Below are 14,488 nucleotides of genomic sequence, written 5' to 3' on the forward strand. Positions count from 1 at the left end.
GTGTAGTTGACTGATAATCCAGACCTTCCATCTCCATGGCTCCTTGTTCTTCTCTTATCTTTAGTCACAACTGTCTCATTCAGTTTCTAAACTAAACTGGGTCAAAGTATTAGTAGATATTTCACACTCAAATTAAATACACCAGACAGTTCAGAAAACACAGACTCTGCTGTGAAGTGATGTTTAGCTGCACTGAACAACCCTGTCTCCTCAAAGGACTGTTAGACACAACTGAAACAGCACATATGTTTGATTGGAAACACCACCTCTGTTATTATTGATAGGGGTGATCAATGAACAGATGTGTCCAGCTGCAGACGACCTTTCTGTACTATACTGTTTCAGTGTTGTTGTAGGTGATGTGTTTCAGCAGAGGACAGGAACTGTTGGTGGCTCCATTGTGCCAATAAAACAAGAGAAAATGATACTGTAGATCTTTGACACTATTTTAAAGGGTAATGTGTATAAAATACATACAGAACTAAAGAAGACTTACACTCAGAAACACTGGTTCCATTGATCCATCATCAGTCATGGACCACAGAGCTCTGGAAATGGTGCACAGCAGTGATGAGGATCTGTGGCTCCATTTTTACATTACTCTGTGAGTCGTTGACCTCTCAGAGCAAACACAAGCATTATAATCATACCTGTTCTCCCAGCCAGCAGTGTCTTCAACATGTGTTTACTGTCTTTACTGATGAGGACGTCTTTACTCAGAGTGAAAGCAACATTTTAAACATTTTAACAAACATCTGTAACCACCGCTGCAAAAAAAAAAATAATGATCATAAAAAATTAAAAAAAAACAATTGAAATAAGTAATAGCAGCATATTTAATAGCCAAGCGTTAACATGATTGAAATGTTGCCATCAGTGTTGTCAAATAATGAATATATTTTGTATCTGTGACTTCATCAGTGTGCAGTTACCTCACTCCTACATGATGTATGTATAACTGTATCAGTACAGTCCTCCCTGTGGGAAGTGAATGCAGGAAAGGATGAACTCCCATCAGACACAGACAGCTGCAATAAAAGCAAACTGATGACACTGAACATGTAAATATGTTTCACATGTCCTCAATGAAGTCGTCTCCAAAGTGGATCATGAGTCTCAGAGCGCTCAGGATCAGAGAGTCCACGTCATCATCGATCTCGATCTCATCACTGTAGTTCTTCACCGGACAGATGCAGTTCATTGGGATTCCCACAGCTGAGCTGAAGTCTTTCATCTGATGTTAAAGAAACAACGTTCTGACCTCTGCTCATCTGGAGACAACATTTAGAAAACTCAATCACACCATCGTCGACAGAACAACTCACCTTCTTCCTCAGGTGTTTGCTCTTATAGACGTTCTTCAGATCCTTTTCGATTTCACACAGGCTGTGTCGATGTTGGTGACGATCGCCATCTGAGGAATTCCTGCAGACACAGAGATTAGCTCAGTGTTCTGAGTAGAGCTGCAGATTATTTTCACTAACGACTGATCTGCTGAGGCTCACTGAGATCTGGTTTCAGGGTATCTGATGCTTCAGATGTTTAAGTTGAACTGGAGACCTGGTCTTTAAACTAATGTTTGTCTGACTGTGACTGTCTCTGGTTAAACTGACGGCTGTTCCAGATGTTCCACATGTCAAACAGTTTAACACATAATGATGGTTGTAGCTGCTTTTTAAAAGATCCCGACAGTGTTGATGCCTTTAATCTTCTTCTGTCTCTGCAGCTCAGAATATCATGAGGCAAGATAGAAACTAAACCCTCTGGTGTTTTACATTAGAGACATAATTACTGGGATTATAAACACAAAATTCTGGACATTACTTTCACTTTTAAAGTGGTTCTGGTCTGGTTCATGCACCTAATTTTGAAAAAAAAAAAAAAAAAATAAATTGGTTTTGGAACCCAAAAAGCTGCTTCTCAGCTGGAACCAAAAAATAGTGTGTGAAGTGTGAACCATGGTGACATCAGTGGGTGTGTCCTATTTTACAGGTCACTGTTTCCATTGTGCATAATTATTGTATTGCCCTGCTATCAAATGATAATATTTTGTTTCTTTAACATGTGTTTGGTTAACAAGTATGCAGTATATTTTGAAATATCGTTTGTCCAAGTTGCTGGCTGTTGTGAAATAAGTTTGCATTAATATGGAGAAATTATAATGGTACTTTAATTTGGAAAGGTAGTAAAGTGTCCCATGTTCTTAACGGTCCTGTGAATTCTCATGATGTTCCCTCTTTAATTGAGTAACCCAGGTGTCAATCTATTATTAGCCAATCCCGTGCCTGTCAAAGGTGAGCGTCAATTACCTACCGGATTCTGAGAAGGGGGTGGGACTAAAAAAAAGAAAGGAGACGAGGCTCGGGCTAGTAACGGGAGAAAGGAGGGAAAGAATAAGACACAACGAAAGAGCTAGTTGAGGTATTGAAAGTGTTTAAAGCTACTGTTGTTACGGAAAACTTAAAACCGGAGGTTTTATTGTGTGTTATCCGTCACAAGATGTAAGAGTGAAGCCATGTTTGGAGCTGTTTCAGCCCCGGAAACTATACTAAATGTCGGCGACAGCCATTTTCTGTTGTTGGTATTAATGCTGGTTAGCCTCGTTCCCGGCTAATGAGGAGAAGAAAGGAGACGGTGTGTGTGAGGGAAGATATTTTGCGACCGAGGTTTCTGGGTGAGTATGGACATTATGTGAACTGGTGAAATATGAACAGTGTCTGGGAATGAATAGTGAGTTTATTAGTTTTGTGAATTTCTGCATAGTGTGCCCCAAGCCTACATGCTGCCGCCACGCATGCTGCTACTGCTGCTGCTGTAGAGGGCGCTCGGCGACTTCGCTGCTGCCAGAGGACGTGCTGTTGCACATGGACATGTCCTCAGGACTGGTTTCTCCATCTCATATCACCTTTCTTCACTGAACAGAGGGTTTGAGGAAAGTGCTGCTAACCATTTCTGAATTTCCAAGGATTAGTGAGTACAACGACATGGTACCATAACTGAGTTTTACAAAAGCCCAGGTATTATTATTTTATTTTATTGACTTATAGAGTCACCAAGGTCATTTCAAAGGGTGATTGGTTTTCTGTTAATAAACATCTCATGTTGTTGCAATGTATATTTGTGTTTGAATGTGGTATTGGCAGGGCTATGGTGTGTTAAAGGTTTGCGTGGGACGTTGTAAGCTCACATAGACAGTCTAGCTATAAAATCAGCTAACCAGGCCTCTCTGCACCCTAGGCAGGGTCGTATGCTCTCGTTAACATATATCCCAAAGTTAATATGTTAGTAGACTCTCTCCAATTCACCTTCCATGCTTAAGGTGTTAACAGGTGTAAAGGGGTTTGCCATGACGAATCTGTAGCAAATGAGAGTTGAGTGGGAGGGCTACATTATAGTGGTTTCACTCAAAACTGGTGGAAAACACAGGCTGGTTCACTGGATAGAACCAAGGTTTCAAGAACTCTGAACTGAACCAGTTCAAGAACGAGCTAATTTGTTGGAGAGGAAGCAGGAAACTTCACTGTCAGTGACTGCTTCATAGTTGTGAATCAGGAGCTTCAGTGTTTGGAGTCATCAGCAGGTGAAGTTCAGGAGGCTGTGGCTCTTCATTCAATGTGTCACATGCATTTAACTTACATTTCATAGACTTCAGTTTCTGCTTCTCACACAACAGAAGCTGACCAGACTGAGTGACTTTAGACTTTAGTTGTCAACCAATGTTGAACCTGAAAATGAATTCACAAGGATTCACAGAGGAATGCTGGGTGAATTTAATTTGATAAATCCTTAGTCATGTAAGAGACAGTGACTGTGAGTAAATCCTCCTCTGTGAAACAACCCTCTGAGATCTCTGATCTTACCCAGGTCTCTTGCTGTCTCTCTGATGCTACTCATCTTCTGCAGAATTGGCTCCTTGATCTCTGATGAGTTTGCAGAAATCACACAAACCAGGACATGAACTCTGTCGTCTGGAGAAGGTGTTTGGTTGTAGCCTGGGTCTTCATCTGACAGAGGACATGCTGGGTTGAACTGGAACAGTGGAAAACACAATTACATCATGATGTAGATAGAAAGACTAAGGTGCTTTACAAGAACATGTACAGCAAAATAAACTCAAAACCATGGTTCAAGTTCAGGGACACTGGTTGGACTGGACATTTATGACTGACCATAAAACCTGTAATACATCTGCCAAGAGTCTGAACTCTTTCTTACTGCTCAGGCAGTTTTCCAAAGAGCACCCACCGGTTTAATCAGTGGTTTTACTCACCCATCAGAAACAAAATTACACAGAATATTTCATAGATTCATCTGCAGCTAAAACTCAAGTAAGTAAACCTTAAAACCTTTATATACTAGTCCACTGAATTTCTCTGAGAATATCCACAAAGAGGCATTATTGAATAATGTGACAGTCGTACCTTGTGATCCTCTATCACATGTCCCTTCATGGCCAGTTTGATGTCGTCAGCACGAACTCCAGAGTCCGACCCCTCCTCCAGCCCCATCATATCATTGAAGACGAACGGGTAAAATGTCTTTGGGTTTCCTCTTCCTTTTCTGATTTGATGAGTTTTATACTGAAACACACACACATCCAGTGTCTCCAGTGACCAGTCTGATGTGTCATGTACATGTGATTCAGTGAAGGGTTCGGCTCAGTGAACTCTGAATTGCCTTGAATATTTCATTTGCTCTGGTGGATAAAATCACCAAAGAAGCAGCAGATTGAAGCCACACAGTCCAAGACACATTGTTCTAATCCTGTTACATTAATATACAACTAAATATCAACAGCAATGATACTGAACTTATCAGTAAAATGTTCACAGACAAGGTGTTTGTTGTCCTGATTATGTTTCCTATAAGACGTCTCTGTGGGCCATGTGGGACAGGATTGTGTGAAGGTCAGGACAGTCACTGAGTATCAACCACCAAGCAAACCAAAAGGAACTTTAGTTGGTTATTATAGCAGTTTCTTCATTACAGTCATGTTCCCTGTCACTGAACTGCTCAAGGCCAAGGTGAAATTTGATTGGTCGGCTGACACTGATTTTAAGGGGGGAGGAGTGACAGCCCCTGGCTAACTGTCTTTTAAGTTGTCTTCAATGTCTAGACTCTCTGAACCCCAACTGCCCAGCAACCCTGAGTCTCAGGTGCCCAGTTGTGTCGAACCCTTCCTGTCCAGTCATCCTGAGGCCGGGCTGGCCACCAGCTCAGAGCCTCAGTTCTCCCGAGCCTCATTTGCCCTGTTGACCGCCCAGTCGACTGCTCCTGTGTCACCTGGTCTGGTTGACATCTCACCTGTTCCAGTGTCATGGGGTCCAGTCAAAGTTTCATCAGTTCCTGAGTTATCTGTCCTAGCCAGAACAGAGCATCGGGGCCCTGGTCGATATCCGGTTTCTTCCTGTGTCGGCTTTACACATGAGTTCTTGGATCAAAGTCTCGGCTGCCCCTGTGTTGACCACCACAGCTGACCTGTTCCAGCGTGAGGGTTTTTGGTCAAAGAGTTTCTTCTGTAGTCACCGCTCCCTGAACTCTAGTTGACGATCTGGCTGACACCTGCACCTTATCTCCAGTTAGTGGCCCAGCTGACACCTGTACCTTGGCTCCTGTCTCCCTGCCCGACACAGCTCAGATCTACAGCTGACGCTGGTTATGGTCATGTGTCTGATGGGTATGTTTCAGTGGTCTGAGAGATCCAGAGGACCTGGACTCATTATCGTGGGCTCTGTGTTCCCTTTGTCAGACACAGGTTCCAGTGTTGATGTCCGATGGATGGGGTTGGCAGACTACTGAAGACCTCCATCTTAAGGCAGGGCGTGTGATGACCCCTCCCACTCTGCCTGCTTTTGCAGATAGTGGGAGTTGGGTGGTAGGTGGAGATGGGAGGCTCGTCTGCTCATACCTGCCCTGTGTGGCCTCCCTTTTTGTTCTTCCTACAATCAGTATGGCCCGGCATCCGTTAGAGTTGATCCTCTGAACTGGTCATTTGACCTTTGACTTGGTCATGTACTCCTCAGTGTGCACATGGGTGATCTGGTTTGGGGATGAAAGGTTCCTCTGTATTGGTTTCTTATCACTGGATGATGGGAAACCAGGATGGGGATTCAGGCCATCTTTTTTAGATTTTATTCTTACTTGTACCCTGATGCGGTCTCTGGTTCTTGTCTGTTTACCTCTCCCTCACCATGTTTACCCCATCCCCCCACCCCCCTCTCGCCCACCCTGAGTCCGGTTCTGCGGAGAAGTGTTTCCTTGCCACAGCTGCTTAGTGCTGCTCATGGTGAATCTGTTGGGTCTCTCTCTGTAAATTTTATAAGATAAAGAGTACGGTCTAGACCTGCTCTATATGTACAGAGCCTCCAGATAACTTCCGTTGTGAATTGGCGCTATATAAATAAAATTGACTTGACCTAACATGAACTCTTTAACAGCCTGATCACAGATGCCATGCTTAATGTTGCAACACAAATCTAAAGTTTTCTTACTTGTCTGGTGAAGCTTGTGTCAGAGGTGGTTGCACTGGCTGCAGCAGGAATAGTTGTCCTGCCTCGCATGACGGTGCTGACAGAGTTGATGAAGCTGGACTTTCCGCCTCCGACAGGCCCGTACAGAAGAATTCGCAGATGTTTAATGTCTCCGTTTTCAGGCCTGTACTCCTGCACATACTGAAGATCCCTCTGTTTCTCTCTGTTAAAAAATGGATATTTCAGATTTAATGAATCATTTTAACAACTTATCAGCTTGCATTGATAACACAGACATGCAGCAAATAAAATGAAGTAAAACAAAATAAACAAAAACAAACAAAATGACCAAACTAAAGAAAGGTTAAAGTAAAACAGTGTGCACTTTTTGGTTTTTAAAGTTTCCTTTCAGAAACTAAAATTTTAAAAATGAGACAAAAGGGTTATTTGATTTTAAAAAACACAAATCAAATAATTTTCTGTTTGTATCATGAAAGAAAACTGTAACTGAAAACTTACCTTTTAAATTATTTTTTAAATGTGATTGAAACTGTGAGACTGTAGGGGGTGCTGTTGCTCAGATGTTCATTAGGATTAAAGTCAGTCAGTCTTTGAAACAGGTGAGAGAAAGGTTAAATACCTGACATTAGCACAGAAAGGTCACACTGTCTGATGACCGTCACTCAACACAAAGCACCTGACAAATACTGAGTGACGTATTTATTTCCAGGTACAGGCTGAATGTGACAGAACAGAGTGAAAATCATCAGAAACTGTGACTCTGTGCTAAACAGAAATACTCAGCATCTCAATGCTGTTGTGCATTTTCTTTCTTTCACCGGTTTAAAGACTGAATCACACTAAGAGAAACAACCACAAGCACAGGGTGACATCCATGCAACAGCGCCCCCCTGTGGCCACTCTTCATGGTGTAACACCTGCTGACTGGTTTGAAGAGATCAACAAACAAACATGGCCGTCAGGTTTGTGGATAAACTGAAGTGTATTCGCTGGTCGAGATGGAGGCAGTTTGTTGTGGTGTAGACATTAATCAGTGTGTTATGTGTTAACAGTTGGAGACAGCTGGTAAAACTGCACTTCTTCTCTTTATATACCATCCTCCACACTGACAGGTCCAATGAGTGTTAAAATGCAGTTTTAGTCTCATCTGGCTGCAGGACTCTGTGGTGTCAGGAAAGTTTAGGGTCTTTTACAGAGTCACCACCATGGAGGTGTGATGGAGAGCTGGACACTGAGCCAACACTCAGCCTCACTGCTAAAACTCCATCATAACAGAGACGTCTGTTAAACTGTTGGAGAAGAGAGTTTCAACAGTTTTACAGACGTCATCACAATATGGGCCAACAGGGGAAACACTGAGCACTGAGCATGGGTCAGTAAACTCACCCCCAAGATATTTTCCTCCAGGGTTCCTTAAAAGCTGAAAAGAAATGAGGAAATGTTTGAGGAGAAGTTCATCAACACAGATCATCACTGTGTCTTAATAATGAGAAATCAAGATAAAGACTTCATATCTTACTGGGAGAAGGCGTAGGTTCAGGTTCTACAAGAAAAACATGTAGGAAACATGTAAACATGGTGTGAAGTCTGAACACAAAGTAAAATGAAAATACTGCAGAGTAACACTGACTCAGAGTTTAAACTCTGTTGAGTTTCTGCTGAATTTTCTTGTTTGAGTTTCTAAAATCAAAGTTTACAGTTAGAGAGAAACGCTGCAGCACCAGCATCACCTGATGTGGCTCTTACCAGGTTCAGACTCAATGAATGGCCACCACCAGGATTTCCCTGTAGAGAGAAAAGACGACATAAAGAAGATCATGTACGACATGTTCCAGAGCTGACATCTGAATGAACAGTGTGTAAACCAACATCTGAGACTGCTGGTTAGAAAATAGTGACTCTCATTAGTTACTAACTGATTCTGAATCTGTTCAAACACTGACCTGTCTCCTGACCCTCGATCTGACTGTAGTTTTAATGATCAGGGACAATCAGCACTGCATCACGTCTCCTCTGGCTGCTTCACAATAAAAGCCTCTGTGTCTGTTGAAAGCTTTTATTGTGAAGCAGCAGCAGCAGTCATGTAACTCAGCTCTGAGGTGGTACAGACACACTGCACATAATGATCTGTTATCTGACTCGTCTTCAAACAAAATCTGACTTCAGTCTAAACAGAGTAGAACCATGTTTGCAGTGATCAACAACAACAGTCCATCAGTCATCACACCTCACTGAGTAAACTGAATAAAGTGAATAATGAGAAGAGAAACATCCTTACTGCGTCTGCGTCGCTCTGCCATCCTCCTCCTCCTCCTGTTGTAGTTCTGCAGCAAAGTGGAGAACAGTGAAATCAGACTGGTTTTATATCGAGGTTCCTCCCTCTCTACAAACCATGTGACTTAAAATAAATCCATCGCTTCGTAGAAACATCTCTGGCTTTCACACACACACACACACACACACACAGACACACACACACACACACACACACACACTCCCTTGTTCACCTATATTTGTGGGGAGTCATGGTTTGAGAGAAGCTGTGTGATTTCTTCAAAGTCACATGAAACAGGAATCAGCCAATGATAACAGAGGGAGGGACCCTTATATAAAGAGTCTGTGGCTCATGTTTGTTTCCACTTCTCTGCAGAGCTGCGACAGAGAGAGGATGAAGAGGAGACAGCAGCACTCAGGTGAGGATTCCTCTGATCACATTACTCAGTAAACAGTGCTGAGACTCAGAGTGTTAGAGTTAGAGGCTGTGAGACTGATGAGTGTCCAACGTTTGTGTCTGGAGGTTTTTTCTCTTTAAGACTGAAGTGATTCTCACAGGACAGATTGACTGTTTCAGAGCTTTGAACATCAGGTACAGACACTGTGTGTCTTGCTGAGGTGAAATGAAGTGGGACCTCAGTGTGGTCACATACGGACCCCTCTTCTCTCATTTACCTTCCTGAACAGAGCGTCTGAACCCACAGGTGAATTCAGGTGCAGATGCTCTTTAATCCTTTTGAGAATTCAGTTCAGTTGTGAAAGTGGCGTTGATGACTTCAGTCAGCGACCTGTGGCTGAGATAGAGACCACCAAACCAAACTGTCATCCAGCAGAACAGACCCCCTCCCTGGATCACCCTCATCAAAACATTTCCCAGGAAAATGATGTTTGGCCTCGTTAATGAATCTGTCTGAGTTGGACTGAGCTGCTGAAACCCCTTTTACTGTCTTTTATTAATGTCTTTCAGACGACGTGTCTTCTCATGCAGTAGTGTCCTGCTCTGATCAGTGATTGATCAGGTGTTGATTGTCAATCATTGCAGCAATGTGTGCGATATCATAGCTGACAGACCTGAGACCAGCTGATTTGACTTGCAGGTATCTGAGCGACGGCCTCACATGAAATGAGGCCCCCATCTCATCGTGGACCCTACGAGCAGCACATGCTCTGTGTTTAGACCGGGTATCTGTATTTAAAGGTCTCATCCAGTAATTTTCCACTGTTGCTTACACACCATATTTACTGATTAATACCTCAGGCATCGTTGGATCATGAGCAGCGTTATTGCTTACAGGGTGAACTTCTGTAATCACACGTCACACCTGTGTCCACAGCTGAAGGTACCTCTGTTGATCCAGATGACCGATCACCAGATGATATGGAGACGACATCATCAAATCCTGATGGCGACACACAGGTGAGTTTACTTCCTGTTTGTAAGAAAACTTGTTTCACTCCTCAGCGGTGGAAAGTAACTGATTACATTTACTCATGTACTGTAACTAAGAGCAGTCAGATACTCGTACTTGAAGTATCAACACTTTATTATATTACTTTACTATGTTACTTTTATTATAGACTCCGTACTGGAATGACAAAATAAGTTCTGGGTTGACTTGCGATTGGTAGTGTTGAGTGTTGATCTGTCCGGGATGTACCCCACCTCTCCCCCCCATGTCAGCTAGGATTGGCTCCATCCCCCATGACCCTTATGGATAAGTGATATAGATAATGGATGGATGAATCAAACCTTTTTCTGCATCAGAAACGAGTGGGGATAGGTCATTGAACAGAAATGTAATGTGTATGTTTACTGCAGCAGCTCTGAATCCAGAAGCTGCTCAACCAGGTGAAGCAGTCGCCATGGTTCACCTGTGTGTCCAACACACACACACACACACACACACACACACACACACACATACACACCTGGTCTAAGTCCTTTGTCCTGAATCACTTCTCTCTGTCCACAGGAGTCAGACTCAGACCATCAGACACTCTCAGTGGAGTGTCCAAAATGTGGGAGCAACATTCAGGTGCCAGTTGATGCTGGGGTGGAGGTCACAGATAAATATCAGCCAGCCTCCTCCAACCAGAACAGGACCTGTGGAGAGGTGAGAGTGAGAGTCAGGCTTTTACTGAGCTGTGGGATCAGAGAGAATCTGAAACATGAACGTTCAGAAACAGAGTTTACAGTCTGTAACAGAGGTGAAGAAACAGGACTAACGTGTCTGAACGTGGGAACATCTTCTTTAAACAGACTAGGACCAAGACCAGAGTTGATACTTGGACCTGGTTCTGGTTCTTCTGACCTGGTCTGGACTGAACTGAACTGTCTTGAGTACCAGCCTGTCTGGACCTCAGCTGATTGATCTGATTGATTTCTGTACTGATCAATAGAGGCTCTCTGGTCCTTCCTCCACCTTCATCTGCAGTAAACCTCCATCAGTCAGAGCTCTGGAGACTTTAATGATCCATACGTAAAACAGTTACAGTGTTCTGGTCTGTGACCTCCAATGTTTACATGTCTTCATGTCTTCAGGACTGGGTGTCACTGAGTGAGGACCAAGTGAACCTGGACGAGGTCTTACAGGAACTGAGAGGCTTGATACCAGATCAACTGTATTCATGTATGTACAATAATTTACATTTATTGTTCTAACATGTTATTTTGATAAAACAGCTTGAGATCTCCTGATTAGTCCTCAGGATCAGGATCAGGATCACTCTGAACTCAGTCAGAGATTTTTTATGATGGAAGAAGCCTCACTCTGTGACACCACCATACATTAAAGTTTCTATATTTCAACAACTGCTACAGAGTGAGACCTCCTCTCTAATGCACCATCAGCTGATCTCAGGTCAGTTTCAGGAGTTAAACTTTGATCCAGATCAGATCAATCAGTTAAACTGATCAGTTTTGTAGCTTTGAATCAGGACGTTCATTTTGGATCAGAGAGCTGATGGTTTAGTCTCTACAGCTGTTTCCTCACAGACAGACTGAATCTACATGGATTCAGTATCAGAGTCTCTGTCAGCAGAGTCTCTGTATTAAAGGACTCCGATCTGAACCTGATCAGGACTTCTCTGATCATACCATGTAAAACTTTAACACTCTCTGTCTGTTTTCCCTGCAGCTGCTGAACGTTTGGTGAACGACATGAAAAAGATCCCAGAAAACTCTGAACATCTGGTGGACCTCGTAGGTCATATGAAGGAACATCTGAAGAGTTTGAAGGAACATTTCAAACCTCAAAAATCTAACAAAGGTTATCACATTATTTATTCATTTATTCATCACTGAGAAACCAGCACACCACTCCTCTGAATACTCTGTTATATTTACACTGAATTCATGACCACGGTCAGGTCAGGAGTCCAGCAGGTCTCAGCTCAGAGAAAAGGTTCAGCTTTATTCAGGATCAGCAGACTGAAGCCGGCAGAGATAAACAGGACGTGAAGTCAGGGAGCAGCAGAGGTCGACAGCAGGCAGCAGAACCAGAGAGAAAACAGGGATTAAGGGATTAAGATGTTAACATCAGGATATTTTTTAAACATTTGGACACTGATTCTGATCACAGTTCTTCTACAGATGTCTGTTTATGTGGAGCTCTGTGGTTACCCATAACACCGTTCTTTGTGCAGGTCTGTGGGAATGTTCAGTCGATCTTCAGAGAGGATCATTAGGATTTCAGTTTTATTATTGTAAATGTATAAACATTAACAGTTTGTTCATCTTTCAGCAGCTAAATCTCCATCGTCATATTCATGCTGTACCTATAAAGTGAAGCTCTACAGTGTTGTCACTGGTAAAACCTTTGGTGCTGATGACGTCATACTGGAGCAAGTAAAGAATAAAAGATGGACAGCAACACTGATGGAGGTGACCACAGATCCTCAGGACTGCTACGTCATCATTGTCTTCTGTCCAATCACGTCTCGTGTTGGATCAGATGTGGAGGCAGCCATGAGACGTGAGGAAGGTAATGATCAGACGTGTTTCCACTTGTTCTTATAGTGAAATGTGCACAGCTCATTCATTCAGTCACTGTTTTTTCTCTCATGTTGTTGTCACGTCAGACTGTTTCATTTTCTTAAAATGTCGTCGCCCTCTTGTGGTAAAAATGTTTCAGTACATATTCCAGATTTAGCAGCAGAAACATTTCTCTTCACTGCTCTGCAGACACAGGACAGTTTTCATGTTCAATAAGTGAAGATAACACAGTGGACACATGAAGACATTAAAGGGTAATATTCTCTTTGTCTTCACATGAAGTTCATCACTAACCTCTGTCCTCATATTTCTGTCTCTCAGTGTCTCAGAGTCAGAAACCTGTCATCTTAGTGATGATGCATCACACCAGAGAAGTCGACTATTCACCTGATGGAAGAAAATGGTGTGAAAAGTATCGAAACGTCGTCTCTGAGGTTCATGTTCTCTTCCATGAGACTCAGCCGGGCTTACTGAGATGTGACAGGAATGATCAGGCATTTGAACAAATTCAAAATGAGGTGTACAAACACAGTAAAGGCAGACGGCCTTGGTGACTTTCTGGTCTGGATGTGGAACAAAAAGCAACAAACAATGAAGTAAAGAAAGCAGCAGGATGGTGAGATTCATGTTAGTGATCAATGACAGAAACAGAGAAACACAGTTTGACCTTCTCCTGAGTGAATCTGATTTAATATCACTGATCACAGCTGCTTCACACTGTATTTCTGCTCTATAGTTACTGAGTGTCTTTCCTCTTTTTATTCACATTTTCAGTCTGCACATAAACAAATAATCAAAGTTTTATCTGCTGAGCTGAGGATGAATAAACTCTGACGTCCATGAAGAGAATAAACATCAGATCTGAACCTTCCTCACATTAAAACATTCAAACAGAAACATGGTTTCCCATCGTCTGATCTTTGACTGCAGCTCTGTTAATGACCTCCTCCTCCTCTTCTTCTTCTGTGGTGGTTTAACAGCAGCGACTGGAGACCCAGCTCCTCCAGCTGTTGATGGCTCAGATTGGACTCTGTACATGACACTGTTGACTGTTTGCCTGTGTGTTGGATTAAATGTTTCATCTCAGTGTGAGGTGATGTTTGACGTTTGTTTCTGCTGCTGACAGCAGCTGGAGTTTCACTAACTTCAGCTGTGAGTCTGTTTCCTGGTTACACCTGGTTTGTTAGATTTAACCCTTTAATGTCTGAGCTGTTAATAAGATAAGATGTGGTGCTTGATGACAAGATGACTGAGCTGAACTCTACATTTTATTTCCCTTTTGGTCAGAACCATGATGAGTTAAACAATGATTAAAAAAGTTCATGTTATTATGTTTTTCACAGCAGTTAAAAGATGATATGAAAAGATTTCATTAGTTCATATTAACTGACATAAACAGAATCAGAGAATGTAAAAATCAGATGAAATACATTATTTGACATGAGGTTAAAAACTGTATAAATGAAGTGATGAGTTTACTTTCAGATGGATGTATATTTCTCTGGTGTTGACATGAAGCAGCATCGACAGCACTGGTTAAAACATCAGTGTTTTCTATGTTTTTCTGATTCATTCAAAGGTTTTCCACCTGATGGTTAACACTGATTTAAAACTGATGAATCTGCTGAAGCTGAAGAAATGACGAGCTGTTTGGTGACTGAGTGAAATCCAGTTTAAAACTCTGGGTAGATGGAACAATCCTTTAAAGAGGTGAAGCTGAACAAGGTCA

The 14,488-nt window shown here is 42.4% G+C and overlaps 2 protein-coding genes across 6 annotated transcripts; one reads left to right on the forward strand and one right to left on the reverse strand.

Annotated features, from left to right (window-relative positions):
* Nucleotides 1-818: 818 nt before the first annotated feature.
* LOC108874521 (interferon-induced protein 44-like) lies at nt 819-8,860 on the reverse strand. Its single transcript, XM_018663023.2, is given in 10 exon segments — nt 819-1,234; nt 1,326-1,381; nt 1,384-1,425; nt 3,861-4,029; nt 4,422-4,580; nt 6,492-6,693; nt 7,878-7,911; nt 8,011-8,034; nt 8,238-8,276; nt 8,770-8,860. Coding segments are annotated over 10 exon segments (909 nt in total). The 5' UTR covers nt 8,792-8,860; the 3' UTR covers nt 819-1,072.
* Nucleotides 8,861-9,077: 217 nt separating this feature from the next.
* Nucleotides 9,078-13,851, forward strand: LOC108874520 (uncharacterized). Of its 5 annotated transcripts, none has more exons than XR_001959704.2 (8): nt 9,078-9,184; nt 10,100-10,182; nt 10,739-10,879; nt 11,308-11,395; nt 11,903-12,034; nt 12,509-12,748; nt 13,081-13,375; nt 13,534-13,851. XR_001959704.2 is itself a non-coding variant. In XM_018663021.2 (8 exons), the coding sequence occupies exons 3-8, from the start codon at nt 10,144-10,146 to the stop codon at nt 13,311-13,313; spliced, it is 873 nt and encodes a 290-aa protein (XP_018518537.1). In that variant the 5' UTR covers nt 9,153-9,184; nt 9,863-9,963; nt 10,100-10,143; the 3' UTR covers nt 13,314-13,851. The 5 variants fall into 5 exon arrangements, 4 of the variants coding, with proteins under 4 accessions (XP_018518535.1, XP_018518536.1, XP_018518537.1 ...); XM_018663021.2 differs by adding an exon at nt 9,863-9,963 and having other exon boundaries at nt 9,153-9,184; nt 13,081-13,851; XM_018663019.2 differs by having other exon boundaries at nt 13,081-13,851.
* Nucleotides 13,852-14,488: the final 637 nt, after the last annotated feature.

This window comes from Lates calcarifer, unplaced genomic scaffold (genome assembly GCF_001640805.2).
Source record: "Lates calcarifer isolate ASB-BC8 unplaced genomic scaffold, TLL_Latcal_v3 _unitig_5447_quiver_818, whole genome shotgun sequence".
NCBI classification, from domain to species: domain Eukaryota; kingdom Metazoa; phylum Chordata; class Actinopteri; family Centropomidae; genus Lates; species Lates calcarifer.

Bases quoted from the DNA above. Each gene is read 5' to 3' on its own strand.
- LOC108874520 (XM_018663019.2), top strand. From the start codon at position 9,118: ATGTTTGTTTCCACTTCTCTGCAGAGCTGCGACAGAGAGAGGATGAAG. The intron at 9,185-10,099 runs GTGAGGATTCCT...CTGTGTCCACAG, and splicing joins GAGGAGACAGCAGCACTCAG to CTGAAGGTACCTCTGTTGAT. The intron at 12,035-12,508 runs GTTATCACATTA...TTCATCTTTCAG, and splicing joins ACCTCAAAAATCTAACAAAG to CAGCTAAATCTCCATCGTCA.